Source organism: Grus americana, chromosome 9 (assembly GCF_028858705.1).
Source record: "Grus americana isolate bGruAme1 chromosome 9, bGruAme1.mat, whole genome shotgun sequence".
NCBI lineage: Eukaryota > Metazoa > Chordata > Aves > Gruiformes > Gruidae > Grus > Grus americana.
Genome location: NC_072860.1, coordinates 23,440,280 through 23,454,666, shown reverse-complemented (window position 1 = coordinate 23,454,666; position 14,387 = coordinate 23,440,280). Strand labels below are relative to the sequence as shown.

Below are 14,387 nucleotides of genomic sequence, written 5' to 3'. Positions count from 1 at the left end.
GCTCTTCAGGCTGTGCCTCAGGGTAAAATTTGCCAGTGTTGCTTCAGGATTCAGTGAAGTACTTGAGCATAGGCTCAGTTACCTTCAATTAAATCTCATGCTTACATGTGGTGCTGGATCCGGACCTGATGTGCTGCCTTGTAGTTCCTCAGCTCCCGTATTTCAATGAAAGATAAGGACATTGAGCACCCTGGAAAATGCATCATACCTCAAAGACTTGGTCCCTGCATATGTAGGGCTTGGGTTAGGTTCATCCTCATAAGCTGTTTGACTCGGGAGATAGAGGGTAGCGCTTCTCAGTGACGAAAAACAAGTTGAAGTGAGGCAGAAAAATCTGTGATAAATTAGTGTGGAAAGTGTTAATGGGGCCGAATGTCCTGAGTTTATTGGATTAGGGAAGTCAAACTAATTTTAAAATTATGCCTAGAGAGTGGGAAGCTAGATATCGTTAGCCATTTATCTGACACAACAGAAAAAGTCTTAATGGCTGTCATATCAGCACATTAGGAAAACACTGTCAAAGCTCTTGCTGACAAGATGCTTTCTCAGGGATTATTAATTATATTGCATTATTAGCCAACCACATGTGGGAACATATTTTGCATGTTAACTAAAGTGCAACGATCATTTAGCTAATAAGTATAACTTGGTCTTTTAATTTTCTTAATGATTAGCAACTTAGTAAAACTGTAACGCTGAGAGATAAAAATAATGATTCAACAAGCTGTGTCTCAAGAACAAGTTTTAACTGGAACTTGCTTGTAGCAAGATAAAGTTTACAGTTCTAATTACCAGCCTGATGTGACAAGACAAAAGTAAACATATCTGCAGATTTAGCCAACTCGTGTGACTTCTTCCTGCATCATCATACGTTGTAAAAGTGCACTTGTGATAGTCAGCCCAGCATATCAGCTTAATCCTTCCACTGCAGCCCTGGTGAGGACAGGCGTTGCTGCAGCCTTCAGCAGCACCCAGCTCTGCACATCCTGTCCCAGGCTGTAGCCCGCCCCACTGCAACCAGTAGCAGGATCGATTTGAAAAACCCTGGGATGAGCAAAGCATCATCTCCAGGGGAATGTACAAATAAATTAAATGATAATAGGAAAATGCATGAAGGCATGTTGTCCAGTTGTGGTCAGAGAGGGGCAGAGAGTGTGCCCAGTGGGACGTCCGAGCCTGGAAGGAGAAGACCGACTGCCTCTATATGCAGCAGCTGCTGCGAGGAAGCGCAGTCTGAAACTCGGGTTGCGTCTTGTTAGCCCACAGAATTCACAGCATGCTGGCAGCAGACCAGGGAAAAATAATTATTGGCATGTGAAGTCTGCTATCTCTCTGACTCCTGCTTCAAGCTACGTGGTCTTTACTATAGCTTTACTATAGCCGAAAGCTTCAGAGGGATGTGGGATGAAACAAGGAGAGAAAGCCTCACTGGGTGTACACACAGCTTTCAGCTGACAACCAGTTTTACGGAGTCATTTTACTTGAGTGCCTTTGAACCCCCAGGCAGATCTTCTGGGAAGTTCAGGAATATAGCTATGGGTAATGTTAGTGTTGTGGGCTTTGTTAAACTAATGTATGTGCTACGTTACAGTAATCAGATCTGGCTTTCTATTATCATTCACTTCGTAACACACAGGAAAACAAAGCTGGGCTGCTCAGAGTGTTGCTAAATAAATGACCCCTCACTGCTGGGTTACCAGCGTGACTGACTGATGCCCCTCAGGCATTAGGACGAAGCTCAGCAGAAGTTTAGCAAAACAGTTTTGGACAGCCTTTCTCGTGTTCAACGACCCTTATGTGGCTATAGCTCCAGCTGTTCTGTTTGTACAGACTGGCCCGCTCACAAGGACTGAGCTGGGACATGCAGGACCCCAGTGCCAGCATCCTCCCTGCCACCCTGCCTCTGCTGTCCTGTCCTCCCATTCCTGGAGGGAACCCAGCCTGGCTCTGCCTCCAGAGCAGGGGCAAATCTGCTTTGAACCCCCTCTCTCCCCAAATGCTCCTCCTGCCCATTGTGCCTGGAGAGGCCCCAGCACCAAGTTTTAAGCTGCACCAGCTTCTGTGCGCGCAGAGCTGTGCTTTACCGTGGGGTTTTACAGGTGGGCAGTGTGGACGGCTGGGGTCAGATGCCGGCACACCTCCAGTGAGGGTTCCTCCCGACGCAGAGCCAGCTCCCAACAGTTCCAGGGCTGTCCATCCCCAGGACTGCTGCTTCCCAGCCCTGCAGTCTCACGTCTGGACCATGCATTTCAAAGGGATTTAGCTGAGAGCTTGCACAGCAATTGCCACCTATGGAGCAAACATGCCCTGCCAGGAGAATACCTCCCATCTGGAGTTGGACATATGTCTGAGATGTACAGAGGGAAAAAGAAACCAGCAGTGCAAGCCAACACATGCTGTAGATGTTGTTTATTGTCACTTTTATGTAACAGACACAGATAACATTGCTGAAAGCAAGAATCCATCTCTTTTTTTGCATTCAGACAACCTATTATAATATTTAACTAACTGCAGTAGACACCACGGAGAGCTTCTGAGCCTGCCGTGCTAGTCTCCTGGGGAGACCTGTTTGCAGCACACAGACTCTGACTGTTCAACCCAGAGCCTGTGCCCCAGCTCTGTTGCTCTCTTCTGTGCACCGCAGCCTGGGCCCTGGCTCCCACATGCCCTGCGTGCCCCGTGTCAGGCCCCGGTCCCCCACCGCTGTAGCACATGACAGCATTGACCCAGTTCTTCTCTAGGTAAATCCCAGCAGTCACTCCAGGAAAGCCTTTGGTGCAATCTCATTGCTTCAGTGCACAGAGCGCGGCCAGAAGCTTGTCCCAGTGGACCTCGTGGCTGCACTTCTAGTCATTTGGAGGGGACCAGAATTTGCTTTGGGGTCTCAATAAGAGAGTAAAGTCTACAAAGGAAAGAATTTCAGGCACATGGAAAGGAGCATGAACCGTCCCTAAAACCGAACCCACAGCAGCAGCCTACAATCCTCCTTGGCCCAGCTATTCTCATGCTTTTCACTGTGTTTCATCCTCTGTTACATTAAGGTCACTGCTTCACTGGCAGTCGCGATGAGCTCACAGTGACCGAGCAATGCTGGTGTTTCATCTCTAAATAAATAATGGGTTTCTATCCTGAGAAAGTTGCTAGAAAGTAGCCTGGTATCACAACAAGGAACATGCAAATCTTAAAAGTCAAGCAAACAGAGAGCAGGCTTTTACAACGATTCCAACATATCCCCCAAAAAGGAAGAAAAATCCTTGCAGTTTGATTTTGTCACATAGAAGTATCTCGTAAAGAAGCAAAACGAGCACAAACAAGGTTAGAGAAACACCACAACCTCCTGCTTGAATGCTATCTTGGCTGAAGCACATCCAGCCAGCAAAACCGTAAGCGGTGCCAAGTGAGAGTCGGATCGGTGGGGCACCTTCCACCTAATGCTGCAATACCCGTTTCCCCTTTGGGTTATCAGTAATTGTTACGGTACAGGCAGCCCGAGGCCTCGGCCGAAGCTGGAGCCCATGGCCTAAGCAGTGTACTAAAGGAAGGGAATGCAGACGCAGAGGGTGGGAAGGAGGAGCAGGGAGAGAAGGTGATCTGGCGGTGGTCACACCATGGGAGGGATGGCGGCAGGACTTGAGTCTCCTGGCCTGGGGGCCTGTTGTGTGGTCAGTGATGTGCTGTGTCTTGTGCTGCAGCAGGGATAAAGGAGGGAGGAAAGGCTTCCAGGGAGGAGGGAGGAGGTAAATAGTCTAGCTGAAACAAAAGAAAAAGAATGCACATCAGCCGAGCCAGAGTTTCTAAGATTCTCCTAAAAAATGCTGTGACTCAAGAAATCCTTATGACATTGGGCAGCATTTCCATAACACATGGATGGCAAAGCAAGGGAGGTGCATCCCGACCGATTCAGGTGGGATCCACCTTCTTCCTCTGCACAGGCAAGAGTGAGGGGGAGTTTGCTTGGTCTGTTTTCTTTAGCGCCTCGGGTGATCAGTGCGACGTGCTGGTAGCACAACTGCACTAGCAGTTGGTTTCTCAAGGTGTCAGATCACTCAGCAGAAGGAAGCAGCAAGCATGGGACTGAAAGGTGAAGGCACGAGGCTACAGCATCACCCAACCCCTCTTTCCTTCATTCCAGCTGAGTGATGACCCTGCTCAAGGTAATGCCTTTCCAGCTAGTGAGATCATCGTCCCACTGGGCTCTTCCAGTGGACACAGAGACAGACGTGTAACATATTCCTCCTGTCCTTTCCCCAGCTCTTCCTGCAGCCCAGTTGTACCAACTATTTCAGAGTAAAACGCCAGGTTAGCATCTGCAGCTCGGAGGTGTGAGCCACAGCAGCCAGAAGCCATCTGATGGATGAGTTCTCCTGGTCTGCCAGCTGCAAGGTTTTTGTGAAAAGAGACTTTTGCCCAACGTTCTTCCCGTGGTGCCTGAAGGAGGTCCATGCTCAGTCCCTCCTTTCTGGGAGCGTGGTGATGTCTACACTTCCTCACTGCCTCGCAGGTCTTCCAGCTCAGTCATGGCTTTGGCTGGGAGCTTCTTGCGGCGGAACACAGCTGCGATCTCCTCAAAGGACTTTCCTTTCGTCTCCGGTACTTTGAAGTACGCAAACAGAAAGAAAACAAGAAGCAGAGCCGCGAAGATCACAAACACATACTGTCCGCACAGATCCTGCAGCGGGAGAAGTGAGAATGGGGTTCACCACCATCAGCACCGCGGGGATAGCTTCCCCTTCCTACCCTGAGGGCCTGGGGTACCCCATGGGCCTTGGAGATGGAGATCGGGGAGGCACGTCCACATCCCACTGGGCTGCTTTGGGAGCCCAGCAGTGGGGTCGTGCCAGTCATTTATTTGTATGGTTTTAGAGGGATTTCTTACCGCGATGTACTGGAAACACATTCCCACGATGAAGTTGCAGGCCCAGTTGCAGAAGCCAGCGATGGCGATGGCAGCGGGACGCGGGCCTTGGCTGAACAGTTCGGCTACAATAAACCAGGGGATGGGCCCAGGCCCGACTTCAAAGAAGATGACGAAGAGGAAGATCGCGACCATGCTGACATAGCTCATCCAGGCAAACTGGCTCTGCAAGAGGGCACGCTCAGTGTTAGAGTCCCAACACGACTCTCATTAATTATCACTAATTACTTTAATTAGGCTTCTTTTTCAGAAATTTCTTTCTATTCAGACAAGTGAGGACTGGACATGAGTAATTAAAACTCTAAACTCTTGTGCCAGATGCTGGCTGGGTGTGTGGTGCCGGCATTGCTGCTTGCAGAGGGATGTTGGAGCTCCCAGCTATCAGCTCAGCTGTACCTTTGAGCCCTCTCCTTGCCTGCAGCATGGCCAGGAAGACGCAAAATGGTGTCGTCTTTAATAACCAGGGTGTTCAGTAAAGGAGGCCACCCCTTATTTGGTTTTACATCTTGACAGGGGCTTGCAGCAGTCATTTGGACTGACTTTGATGGGGGCTGACTCCATCTTCTGCATGTTCTGCCCCATGTCTCACAATCTGACCTCTCTCCTGGATGTCAGAAGGAATAATTTGTCCCTTTTTTTATGACAAAATGCTGGTCTATCATGCCTGCGCCAACCCAGGGAGATGCAGGTTGAGGGTTTAGGGCTCACACTGTTTGCACGTGAAGGTATGCCCTGGGTTTTCTTAGCAGGCATGGGATTGTGCCGTGGGAACAGCACAGTTGCTGTGTAAGGAGCTGAGATTGTCAGTGGGCTGAAGGAGGGGACAGGGGACACATGTCCTTTCTAGAAGCATTGGGGTGTCTCAGGGGCCAAAGAGCACAATGTCCTCAGGCACTGCTGTAAGCAGAGATGGCTCCAGCTATGGCCACTTTGAACTGTGCCTTCTAAGGACAAATGTTTTCTGAACCTCTTTGAGATAAAAATGCAAAACATTCACTTTAAAAGGTGGTTTGTCTTCTCTTGTTTGCAAACCATGGAGACAAAAATGGAGAGAAATCCTTACCAGGAGCACAAGTCCAACTGTCATGGCCACAGCACTTATTAACATGCCCATCAAACCAGCCAGGAACAGGGACCGCCTGCCTGTCTTCTCCACCAGAAAGACCTGTAGAAACACGTGCAGCAGCTCAGTCTTCAGCACCACCGCTCTCAGGATGTTCGATCAAGTCTGTTTGCAATGAGCAACCTGTTACCACTACCACACCGCACTCCTGCTCTTTTAGCTCTCGTGGTAGAGATTTACGTGCTGGTTTCCAGGTGTCAGAAACTCTGTTGGTGGCTGTTAGGGAGCCAGATGGAGCAGCCACCCTGCCAAAGGCAAGGCAAACCCACATATACTCAGGCCTCATGCATTTCCAAGCTCTCAGGACTTCCCACTGCTCCTGCACATGTATTGCTGACTATGGACTTTTTTTCTCTTCTCCCCCCCCCCGCCCCCCGGGAGAATAAACTTACTAGGTCTGCATTAGTTTGGAAGCAGCCTTCAAATTGTAGCATGATTCAAGTCACATCATGGGCCATTGCACCTTGCCTGTCCTAGGGCAGGGATAGTTGTGTAGCAGCTGGAGTCAGGATTTTTCCTCCAAGTGCTCCCAGACTCCTTCTGTGGTAGCCACAAGGCTTAGCTTGCTTCTTCTCAGCTCCTCTTGGTGGACTCCAGTCATCTCACCCAACTTTTGACATCTAAGTCTGTACCAATCACTTCACCCGATGGGGAGATGTCGGTAACTCTGGAGGACAGTGCACCTGGCCTGCCCTAAGGTACCGTGCACTAGGTTCTGAGGCTGCCTGCTCCTTCCCCTCTGCTCGAAAGGACACCTTTGGCCATCAGCTCAGCCTTTCCTGCCATTACAGCAAGTGATTTATGCTTCCAAGAGACCATCCCTTTTGCTGGAAGCAGTTGATCCTGCTAACTCATGAGGTTGCAGCCAGCCAGCCTCTGTGCTGCCTTCTCCCCTTGCCAAGGTCCACCCGGCTGGCAGTGCTTCTGCCTTTTGATCAGGGTTTGTCATTTATTGACAAATGCAGGTAATTTTTAAGTGCTCATGGCCAAAAGAAGCAAAGAACAAATGCCCCAGGCTGCAAGCACCACAGCTCCAGGGTGGAGATTGAACTGCAGGAAACCCTCCCAGCTGGAGAAAGACCTCTTCCAGCCGCATGCCTCCGTGCCTCATTTCACAATAAACATCACATTTTCTCCTCTGTATGGGGCCTGTGATGGACTTCCTCTAAAGCAGGTTCACCTCAAGATCTCCTCTCTCATGCACGCTGGACTAAGATCTCTTCGAGCTGTGTCTTTCTACCTTGCAGCTAGTCCTGCTCCGTGGTGGGTAAAAGAAGTCCTTTCCTCCCTAAGTCTCTCGAGATGTGAGGGAAATGGGCTTGGCATTTCCTGATCTTCTTATATTAATGGCCGCATTAAAAAAGTAATTGCCTGCTGATAGGAATTGTGTTAATACTCTCAGGAGAGAGACAAAGGGAAAGGCTGTGAAAACAGAACCATCCTTTTATTGCTGCAGAGCGCTGAGGAGGTAGGATGAGGATAGGTGCTAGATTACTTTTATTGCTGCGGAATAGCCTTTGGATATCACTCCTGCAGGTGCTATGTACATACAGAAAACAATTTGAAAGATAACAGGTAAGAGGGAGATTGTGAGCTGCCGGCTTCCCCAATCCCCTGCCTGCTCCCCGAGGGGAATAGGACCTGCAGAATTTCAGTCTCAAAGGCAACTTTTATTTTGAGGGGAAATGCTGAGCTGCCAGAGCTTCCCTGAGCACGGTGATGCAGTTTTCACTCACAAGGCATTTAGCAGTGCTGTTTGATAGCAACGGGCTGTAGTTTAAGGCTTGATTTTTCAAACGAGACTTGCCCAGGGAATGATTTTTCCTGTGAGGTGTGCAGGGTCTGCCCCGCAAAATTGCAAATCCCAGCTCCGGGATAAAATCCTGTTTCAAAATCACATTATAGCGTATGTGTTTTTGTAGTCTGGGGGGCAGAAGTATTTACTTACGGAGATAACAGTGAAGACTGTGTTCACCACTCCAACACCAATGGTTGCGTAAACTGGCTGGTCAACTCCGGCTCTCTCGAAAATGTTTGTAGAGTAGTAAAAGATCTGTCAAAATACATTAGGATGAAGGATTAGGCAACAGGGCTGGTGGAACTTTTTGTTCTCTTGAGGGAAGAGTTGCACTTGCTTGGCTGAGATGTGAAGTAATTTAATTATGATTAGGTTTTCAACTTTTAATGGCTTGTTATAATAATTAAAGCTGAAACTTTCAAAGGAGCCCTGAGGGAGTTAAAAATCCCCTCCCGAGCAACTGCATTTGCACATTTAAAACTGTTTTCTTCCATGTAGTCCCGTGTTTAAACTTGAAAGCCAGATCACCAGCGCCGAGCGCTGGAGACAAATACCTTAATATGACCAAGTCTTGCAAGAATTTTAAAATATCCTCACTACATTGGAATGACTCAAATTTCTCCCTTCTCTCCAAGAATAAGGCGATTCCTATCTGGTGGAAGTTAAGGGCAGGAGGTAAATGGGTGGCTGACCCCATGGCTGGTGGATGGGGCTGGGCATGGCCTCGAGCCAGTGCCGCTGGGCTCCGTGGGGGGCTCAGCATCCCCGCGTGCTGCTCCGCCTCGCCATGCGGAAATGCTCTTAGAGTTTTGAAAGCTGGTGGGACAGAGGCCTCAAACTTTGTAAAGGTTGCCACCAGACTTTCAAAAATTTGAGTCTTAGCTGATTTTGAAAAGGAGGCTTTATGCTCCTGGGTGTAAAATGGTGATTTCTGGTACCCCAGGAGGTGATGCAAAAACTGTTTAGCTAAAAATTGCTAGGAGATAAGTGATTCTGTGCAGAGGGTCACGGGAGAGCTCAGCATGGACCCACCATGCCAGGTGGTTTCATGCTGAACTCCCTTGCACCCTTCTCCCTTCCTGCCTTCCCGCAGCCCCGCTCGGCAGTGGGGTCCACCTTCAACATCGATGGTGGTGGCTGAGGAGCCTCCTGCAGTCATGGGAAAGCCTTCTCTTCACCCCTACACAGCTTGGGCAGAGCCAGCGTTGCCTTTTCATGCTCAGCGTGGATTTCTTTAAAAGCAAATGTTTTTGGGACACTCACCGCGTTGATTCCTGAGAACTGCTGAGATATCTGCACCATCAGTGCCACGATGACAGCCTGCCTATACTTTGAAGAGGTGAAAAGCTGCCTTATGGAGACTTTCTTTTCACTAGCAGCTTCTTGCTTTTCCTTTTCCATCTCAGCAATCTCTTTCATTGGGTCACAGTTTCCTCTCAGCCTTTTCAAACCTTAAGGAAAAACAAAAGATCAACATTTTATTTTCAATGGTAGATAAGGAGTAAGGACAAGAATCTCTCTAGCCAAAACTCAGGCTAAGCCAGCCACGTGGACAGTAGTGTCCCCTTGCTCTGAGGACTCCTGTGGCACATCAAGCCCCCAGAGTGTGTCTGCTTGGCACGGGGCAGCTGCACATTATTTCTACAAAAGCTCTGAGACACCACGCTCAAGCCTCATCCTGTAGCAATGCTTATTAGTCCCATGCAAACGTATCTCACTAGTTTCTGGTCCAGAGCTAATTTATACTTCAGCAGCTCACAGCTTCTCACCTCAGTTTCAGCAGTGTCCTACCAGTCGCTGCGCTTACTCCTTGTAGAGACGGCTGGAGCCAGCTAAGGAGGGCCACGCTGGAAGATGTATAAGCGCTTGTAGTAAACACAGCGTAGTGGCAAATAGCACCAAGGATGGAGAGATCAGCTGTCCCCCAGAAGATGTCATTTTTACACCTGGTTGAAATTCCTTCCAACTGAATGGGTTTTTTGGGGGTGGCATCTGCTAGATGCGATCTCTGATGGAAAGGAGGGACATGCTAAGGCTCACACCACCCGCAGCAATATATAAGTAAGTATAATCCCACCTGCAAATGTGCTGTGTGGGATGGAGCAACTGTACCCAGTTACACGTGTGAGCCCTTTTCCTTCTGTGTTTAATACTATGTATAGTATGAAAACAACTCCAGACGAGCCCAGAACGTGTCTGTCTTACTTTTTTTAGCTTCTTCCACCTTCCCCAGTTTGATGTAAAGGTATCGGGGGCTCTCGGGGCACAGTAAGAGCAGGAAGAACTGCAGGAGGGCAGCCACACCGGACAGACCGAGGAGCAGGGGCCACATCTCGTCATTCCCCAGGAGAAAGTCTAGTCCGAGGACCTGGAATAATTGAGGCATGTGTTTATTTTGCACCCTAGAGAAGAAAGCGATTGTTAAGTTTTTTCTGGATGTGTTGGTTCTCGGTACATTTATGTGCCAGCCTGTCACGTAGCTGGGACTCCTGCCATGGTGGGAAATGCTGATGGAGATGTCGGACTCCCTGCGTCTCGATGAAGCCATTTTTGAGTACCTGACTATCAGGGATCTCATGCTCAGGATCCAGCCTGACTCTGATGAGTTGGGTACAAAAGCTTCACAGTGGAAGGGAGAAATTGCAGAAGTACGTTTTATTTCACGAGAAGTCATCTTTGTTAAGGACACCTCTGACTCGAGGTAGGAGTTTAACCCCACCAGAGCAGATTGCTTCCCAGTCTCTTTCAGTTTTGGGGTGGAATGATGAGTGATACCCCAGCGTATCAGAGTGGTATCCCTAATCTCTGAAATGCCCTCTCTGGACTCGTGCACTTTCCTTCTTACCTGGCTGATGAGGATACCCGTGACGATAGCAAGCTGGTGCAACGTCCCCAGCGCTCCTCGAAGGGCCGTGGGAGAGACCTCGCTGACGTACATGGGCACGAGTCCGGAGGAGAGCCCTGCACCAAGCACACATGGGCATCACCTCTTCTAGACCACAGCTCAGCAACCAGCAGAAACTGCTTCCCGAATGGGAAAGCAGGATGGAGCCCGTGTGCCGCATCCCACATCCCACCAAATCCCTCGTGCCTGGCTGGGAACCACCCGCACCCTGCAAAGGTGCTCGGATGTCCCAGGATTCGGAGCCCTGAGCCGGGAAGCCTTTACACTTGAACACCTACGTATGAGCATGGAGCAGAGATCATCCGCTGGGAGAAGTTATCACAGAGCAAAGAGCTTTCTTAAAACTTGCCTTGAACTTTCAGAGCGTCATAATGTATTTGCATACCAGTAACAGTGATAATGAGCTGCTAATTCTAATGTGATTCCATATTATTTGCCTGCTATCTTATCGTCTCTATGTACAGTGCTCCTGCATTATCTGCTAGATAGTACCGTTGTCCAGGGAACCCGTCAAACAGCGTGGCTAATAACATACTGTTACAACAGCCACCAGCAAGATCGAGCCTTGAGATAGAGAGGAGGGACTTGCTCCTTTCTAGGATATGTAAAATAAACCGATTTCATGATGGAACCAACCCAAATACTTCTGGGAAAGATCCTGGATTGAGAAGGACAGACATAGGGGGAAGAGGGAAACTCCCACCTCTGAAACTCCTTCTGAACTAAAAACCCACTAAATTAAAAATAGAAGAAACTCTAACTGCAGCCATGAGGCAATGCAGCACCTGCCACCCTGCCAAGGGACAGAAGACCCTGCCTGGACTTACCGCAGTACAGCCCCGTGACTGCTCTCCCGGCGATGATGAGCATGTGAGACGGCCCAAATTTCGCCAGCCCCATGAGGAGGTTCCCAATGATGGAGAGGACGTTCACCACCAGCATGGCTTTCACCCTGCAAGGCAGCAGCAGCACAGCTCAGTCTTGCACCGCTCTCAGCCAAAGCAGCCATCGCGACATATAATGAGAGCGATTAAGTGACTTAATCAGCATGACAGGAGGAAAAATAATGCTTGTAGGCAGTGAAAAATATCAGACAGGGTGTAATCAGAGTACCTAAAAGTATATTATACATCCTGTGCAAACGCTGGTCAACGCCCTCCTCTCCCTTTTGTCTCGAAAAGAAAGGGGGGAATTCAGAAGGCTGCTCATCGGCTGCTTGTCTGAGGTGCTAAAAGTTGCAATAAAATGTCTGATTTATAATTGAGGATTTTAATGAGTCAGACCTCTGTGAGTTTTTTTGTTAAATTGGGGAAATTTCTATGGGGAGGAAACAGTTCGGGGGGGGCGGGGGGGGGGAATCAAACAAGAAGGCTTGGGCTATGGCACACGAGTCACAGCACACAAGGTCCTCTCACCTCCCCAGCTGGTCGCCGATCCACCCCACGGTGAAGGAGGAGATCATGCCGCCAATGGCGAACACGGAGACGGAGAGGGACCAGTACATGGTGAGGATGTGCGGGGAGGTGGCGAGGTCCTCGCTGGAGTTGGTTGGGGGCACGAGTGTGCCCTCGGTGCTGCCCCAGGGCTCTGTGCTGGGGATGGTGCCATCCTCCTCGGAGGCGTTGGTGGCAAGTCTGTCCAGGGGGACGATGCCCAGCACACGCCCGTAGTGGGCTTCTATCACCTGTGATGGGCAAAGAGGAAAAAAGCCGTTGGCTCAAATCTATAACCACCCCCAACCCCTGTTTTGGGTTTTTTTTCTGCCGCAGGAAAAACTTTTCATCACAGGCTCAGCAGGGGTGAAATCTTGGGGTCCCCACAGCTCCCCAGCACCCAGATCCCCAGCAGGGAGGGACCACAGGGGCAGGCGTGGAGCATCCCCCCCAGTCCAACTAATCCTGGGGATGGGGTGAGCACGGTGTCTGGGTTCGGCACCCACGGAGAGGTGCCGTCCCCTGGGCTGGGCACCAGGACTGCGTTGCAGTGGGGACGGCACCGTGATGTGCAGAGCCCCGCTCCTTCACTGGGGGGTGGCAGCGGGGGGTCCTCACTGCTCCTTTCACTGGGGAGGTGGCAGCGGGGCGGCCCTCATTGTTGTCTCACCCTGCTGCCTTATTGTGGGGCTTTGTACGGTGGGAGATAGCACCTGGGGAAGGGACGGAGCCTTCCTGCAAGGGACAAACCAGCCCTGGCTGCCCTGAAGCCCTTGTCCCTTGGCTGTGCATGGCTTGGGGGGCTCAGCTTACCTTCTGGGGGGCATTAATGACACCCAGGCTGTAGCCGTACTGGAAGAAGCCCAACACCGCAGTGAAGACCGAGAGGACCAGTGTTCCTGTGAGGTGCTGGGGGAGGAAGCACAGAACAGCCTCACCCTGCTGCCCCAGCCCTTCCCAAACTTGGCGGGCTGCGCCCCATCCCTGTCCCAAGGGATCCTGCTCCTCGGCTGGCTGGGACAGCAGCGCCCAGGGATGATGCTGCAGCAGCACTGATGCTTTGACGGGCTCCAAAGGAGAAGGGAAAGCCCCTCGAGGTGGGCAGGATCAGGCCCCCAGGGCAGAGCAGCATCACCCCGCAAAGAGCAATCTGTGCCGGGGGCTCTCCCTGCTGCGCTGCCCGTCCTCGCCCCGGTGCTTGCGGAGAGCCGGAGCTCTGCCCGGTACGGCAGCGCGGGCAGCAGCAGCAGCAGCGTGCCCCGTCCCGTCCCCAGAGCATGGGCAGCCCCACCGCTGAAGCAGAATAACTGGGGGAAAAAAAAGTGTGTTTTCAGCAGTGCTGCTTCAAGTATTATTTCCTTCCATCACAGTTAAAATTATCTGATGAGCTGATGGAGCTCTTAAAAATAAAAAATAATCCCTTGACCCCTTTGCCCCTGCGCTCAGTATGCAGAGATCAAAAAGCAATTAATTAGGGGAGGGGATTTTTTTGTTTTTTGTTGGTTTTGGTCTTGGCAAGCAATAAATACCATTGCTCAATGCTGGGCTCCCGCAGAAATTCTAGTGCAAAAAATAGCACCGAGCCATAGTTACCTTCTCCGCTTGCATTTTGCTTTTCTTGTCCATCCTGCAGCTCCTCCGCTGTGCTCCTGGGAGTGGTCACTGTCCTGGGCTGCGCAGCGAGGTGAGAGCCTGGGCAGGGAAGGAGGACAGCAGGGCTGGGACGGAGGCAAGAAGGATCTGCACAACTGGCTGGTGCTCTGAGAGATGGGACTATTATCAACTCTGGAGTTAATGAGAAACCCAAGCCTTCCGTGCGTTATTTAGCCGCTGCTTGGCTCAGAGCAGCCGCTACCAATCCCTGTATTTGGGGCGACAAACGAAAGGACAAAGGCATAGAGATGACCCGGGAAAATCAAACGATCCAGCCAAAAGGCCGGTTTGGGGCTGTCCCCCAGTTGACCAGTCTGCGATGTGACGTGCCAGGGACTTGGGGAACGTGCTACAGCCTATTTTGATACGTTCAACACCTTTCTTGGCTTTTGTGCTGGGTCTGCGTGCTACATTACAGACCTCTTGCTGAAGTAGCAAGAAGAAACCTTTCCAGCATTTGTAGCAAAGCGGCTAGAAAATGAATGTTTTATTTAGATAGCACTTGGCACCTGCTTTAAAATATATTTATCTGTGTATATAAAATACACAGCCAAACATAT

At 50.3% G+C, this 14,387-nt stretch overlaps 1 protein-coding gene across 1 annotated transcript; it reads right to left on the bottom strand.

Annotated features, from left to right (window-relative positions):
* Positions 1-2,394: 2,394 nt before the first annotated feature.
* SLC2A2 (solute carrier family 2 member 2) lies at positions 2,395-13,954 on the bottom strand. The gene is made up of 11 exons (XM_054835475.1): positions 13,768-13,954; positions 12,988-13,083; positions 12,157-12,425; positions 11,569-11,693; positions 10,682-10,797; positions 10,042-10,204; positions 9,100-9,287; positions 7,987-8,091; positions 5,979-6,080; positions 4,877-5,080; positions 2,395-4,669 (listed from the first exon to the last, which is right to left on the bottom strand). Exons 1-11 carry the CDS (start codon positions 13,798-13,800, stop codon positions 4,478-4,480), a joined length of 1,593 nt encoding a protein of 530 aa, XP_054691450.1. The 5' UTR covers positions 13,801-13,954; the 3' UTR covers positions 2,395-4,477.
* Positions 13,955-14,387: the final 433 nt, after the last annotated feature.

Excerpts from the sequence above, each read along its gene's own strand:
- SLC2A2 (XM_054835475.1), bottom strand. The coding sequence starts at position 13,800 with ATGGACAAGAAAAGCAAAATGCAAGCGGAGAAG. Across the intron at positions 12,426-12,987 it reads TCATTAATGCCCCCCAGAAG|GTGATAGAAGCCCACTACGG; the intron begins GTAAGCTGAGCC and ends TGCCCATCACAG. Across the intron at positions 11,694-12,156 it reads ATCGGCGACCAGCTGGGGAG|GGTGAAAGCCATGCTGGTGG; the intron begins GTGAGAGGACCT and ends GCTGCCTTGCAG.